The sequence below is a fragment of the Triticum urartu genome, chromosome 4 (genome assembly GCF_003073215.2).
Source record: "Triticum urartu cultivar G1812 chromosome 4, Tu2.1, whole genome shotgun sequence".
In the NCBI taxonomy this organism is placed as follows: domain Eukaryota; kingdom Viridiplantae; phylum Streptophyta; class Magnoliopsida; order Poales; family Poaceae; genus Triticum; species Triticum urartu.
This window is the reverse complement of record NC_053025.1, coordinates 436,230,407-436,234,222: the sequence shown is the minus strand read 5'-3', so window position 1 is coordinate 436,234,222 and position 3,816 is coordinate 436,230,407. Positions and strand designations below refer to the sequence as shown.

The window sequence follows — 3,816 nt, the reverse complement described above, 5'->3', positions numbered from 1 at the left end:
CCATACATTTGGAATTGATCGGTTGGATCGCGAAGACGTTCGACTACATCAACCGCGTTAAGTTAACGCTTCCGCTTTCGGTTTACGAGGGTACGTGGACACACTCTCCCCCTCTCGTTGCTATGCATCTCCTAGATATATCTTGTGTGATTGTAGAATTTTTTTTGAAATTGCATGCTATGTTCCCCAACAACTCGGGCCCTAGTGACAAACATTAAGCATAACAAAGTCATAGCAATATCAATCTCAGAACATATTGGATACTGGTGACCAATCCCTAACAAATTGACTCGATTGCATGATAAATCTCATCCAACTCCATCACCGTCCAGCAGACTGATTGCTTGTATATGTGTTGGTGATTCCCCGAAGAGGAGGGGATGATGCAGCACAACAATTGTAAGTATGTCCCTCAGTTATGAAACCAAGGTTATCAATTCAGTAGGAGAACCAAGCAACACTATGTAAACAACACATGCACACAAACAGCAAATACTTGCAACCCAACACGTAAGAAGGGTTATCAATCCCTCCTTGGTATTGAGATAGATTAAATTGTATGAGATTTGATAAATAGAACTAACTAAAACACAAAATAAATAAATTAATAAATAAAAAGTGCAGCAAGTTATTTTTGGGATTTTGAAATAATAGACCTGAAAACAATATGATAGAAAATAGACTCGGGGGCTGTAGATTTCACTAATGCATAGTGCAATGAGTGGTAGTTTTAAGAATTTAGCCAAGTAGCACAGTAGCACATTAGGTCTTTTAGATTTTTTCTTTTCCATTTTCTGTTTTGTACTTCTTTCCCTGTGTTGCATTTTTATCACTAGCAAATGATTTTTGTTGAACTTAAAATTTAGTACATAAATACTAGGCAGTGATTGGAGCTAGCACAGCAAGTGCCAATTTATTTTGAATTGTTCAAATATTTATTTAAATTGAAATGACACAATTTAATGCCGTTGGCACTATTTTAAATGGGTTAAGGGCATTTAAGTATTTCTAATGATGTTGGGTTCAACATGACAAATGATCAGGGGAATTTATGGAATAATGCGAACATTTTAGTTTTACTGTTTGAATACATATTAATTTTGACTTCAAATTAAATTTGAAATGGCTTTGAATTTTCATCAAGTGGTAACTTGGCTTAGAAAAAGGCGATGACACAGCGTCATTAACATGAGGTTACTATAGCATGATTATTGAGGCGTCACATTGAGCGCATCGATGACGGCACAGAGGCGAGAGAGGTGGAGAGGGGCACGAGCTTGAGTGAGTGAGCTGGTCGAGAGAGTGAGTTGAGTGAGCTGGCGGCTAGCCCTGTTTCCCTGTAGGGAAGCATGTTCCGACCGCGCTGGTCAGGCAGCCGTTAGGCGCCGCGCTGGTGCACGCGTGCTTTGGCACGTCAAATTCTGTTCAAAAAACGGTTCACTGTTTTTTGCCACAGCCATTTTTTCATACGGTGCATAGTGCAATGTTTCATTAAGTGGTAGTTTTCTGCTAATCACGTCGCTATTGTGGGATTCTGTGTATTTTACTTTTTTGGGGATTGTTTGTGTACATCATTATGAATAAAACATGAAAAATACTATCCGATATAGGAAATTACCAATCCACACTTGGCCAAATTCCGAGCGGACCGTACTAACCGTTGGATCAACTATATACAACCCATTATTTTGTGTAGTACTCCAAAAAAAAATCTCTTTACTGAAAGCTCGGCAGATGGAGTGGATGAAACCAGGTGACAAACAAACCACCATCGCCGTCGTGCATGGTGAAGTCGACGGAGGCAAATTAAAGCCTCCCGGCTGGTCCGTGAATAGCGATGCATGCCGTCTGCCCGGCGTCGCGGTGCCCGCGGTGACGACAAGCCAGGAGACGCGAAGTCTGCCGGTCCGCATCACGCTCACGCATCCACGCATCGACGTCTAGTCACGCTCGAGTGTCGCTGCTTTGTTTAAGGTGTAGAAGCACTTCGCGATCAGCAACTCAGCATCGGTTGCGTCGGCGTCCGTATCAGCCGTATCAGATGGCAGCGACCACCGGGCGTTAATTTGTTCGTTTGTGTGCAACAAACAATCGGTATTTTTGAGAATGCAGTGGTGTTTGTGAATCTGAACAAAGAGGAGTGTCGGTATTTTAAAAAAAAAATTATTATCAAAAGGAGTGTCAGTTGATCTGCTATTGGACGATGGCAAAATTTGACCGAGCCTTCAAAAGATCCAGGTACTAACTACTGAAGAATGATGCACTAGCGAAGGCGATTAAGAAATGATATCTCACTGGCTTTCCATAGATAGATATTTTGCGAGATCTGCTAGATACACATCTCAGTTATATTCCAGGTGCAACAACACAACTTCACAAACTTGACTTATTTATTCAAATATTGTACTATAGAGCAACACATCACACTCTTGTGTACGTACTACACGTACAAGTTCACACAAGAAACTCACGTAGTTCCAAAACAAAAGTAGTGCAAGTCAACAGTCACACCAACGCCATAGCTCACGTCATCACACTACTAGCACCACACGAACACGCATCACAGTACACACAATATGATAATACGCTCACGAGTCAGAGCCACGGGAGACTCCCTGCATCGTCCATGATATCATCGAGCTGCTCCGGCTGGAACATCATCTGAATCTCCGGCGGCAAGGGCAGGGGCGGCGCCGGTGGCGTCTGCAGGCCGCCGTACAGCTGCGTGAGGTGGACGGGGATTTCCTGCACGTCCATCGGAACGCCGGTGATCTGACCGAGCATGCGGAGCTGGGAGTTTTGCTGCTGGAGAAGGCTGTAGAGGCAACGAGCGTCTGCGAAGAGCACACGGTTCTGCTGCTCGACCAGGCTGCATTGCTGCTGCACGAGGGCGGTGGTGACACGCATGGCGTTGTTGTCGATCTCGAGCTGGGCCGCGCGCACGACCAGATTCTCCTCGCGCTGCTGCCTCTTTATGCGAGACCTCTGCGCTGAGAGGCGGTTTGAGGTCTTCCGTTTGCGCTGCCGCTCCTCCTCGGTGACCGCGCCGCCATGGCGTGGTGGCGCCGACGACGCCGCAGCCGGCGGAATCATCTCCATTTGTTGTAGAGTATCACGCAGAAACACACCAGAGTACGTAATTCCCGCTCCTAGAAGTGTACCAGTGTACCAGGAGCGGTGGAGAACGTAGTACTTACTTGCAAGCCGGAGGAAGAAGAAGGTACGGAAACAAGAACGTAGAAGGAAACACACTACTACCACTACTATACTTTGGATGGGGAGAGGGGGGCGGATCAGGAGATCACGTAGAGGAAGTGGAGGAGGACGATGGAGAGCGAGTGCAGGCAGCAGATGTGGATGAGGCTAGGAGGCGGCTGCGGCGGCGTCGACATGGACGGCGCGGGCAGCACTTCCGCCGGAGCTCGAGGGGTGCGAATGGCCTGGTTGATGTTTCTTCTGGGAACGATGGTGTATATATGGTCGCGATGGAGGGGAGCCCCTTCGCCGGTGCGCATACGTAGGCCGCCGGCCAAATTCGCTAGTGCTGTGTGCGTACCAACCAACTCGTAAAAATGTATGGAGACGTCGCTTTTGTTGTTGCGATGTTGGGCTTGCCTCATTGGCGGAGCTGTCAGTGCCGCAGCATGCATGCATTGAATTTTCCAATGGTGCCAACGAAGTACGTACGAAACTTCGATGACCGGACGAATATGAAGGTTCTACTTACAGTATCCCCCCTGTGATCATTTTTCTAAATGATCTCTATATTTTATTTTGCGGGGGATCGTTAAAATACTTGGTTCATTCGAGGTGTCG

At 46.4% G+C, this 3,816-nt stretch overlaps 1 protein-coding gene across 1 annotated transcript; it reads right to left on the bottom strand.

Annotated features, from left to right (window-relative positions):
- Nucleotides 1–2,398: 2,398 nt before the first annotated feature.
- Nucleotides 2,399–3,439, bottom strand: LOC125553910 (ocs element-binding factor 1-like). Its single transcript, XM_048717559.1, has one exon. The coding sequence runs from the start codon at nt 3,097–3,099 to the stop codon at nt 2,596–2,598; it is 504 nt and encodes a 167-aa protein (XP_048573516.1). The 5' UTR covers nt 3,100–3,439; the 3' UTR covers nt 2,399–2,595.
- Between the last annotated feature and the right edge of the window lie 377 nt (nt 3,440–3,816).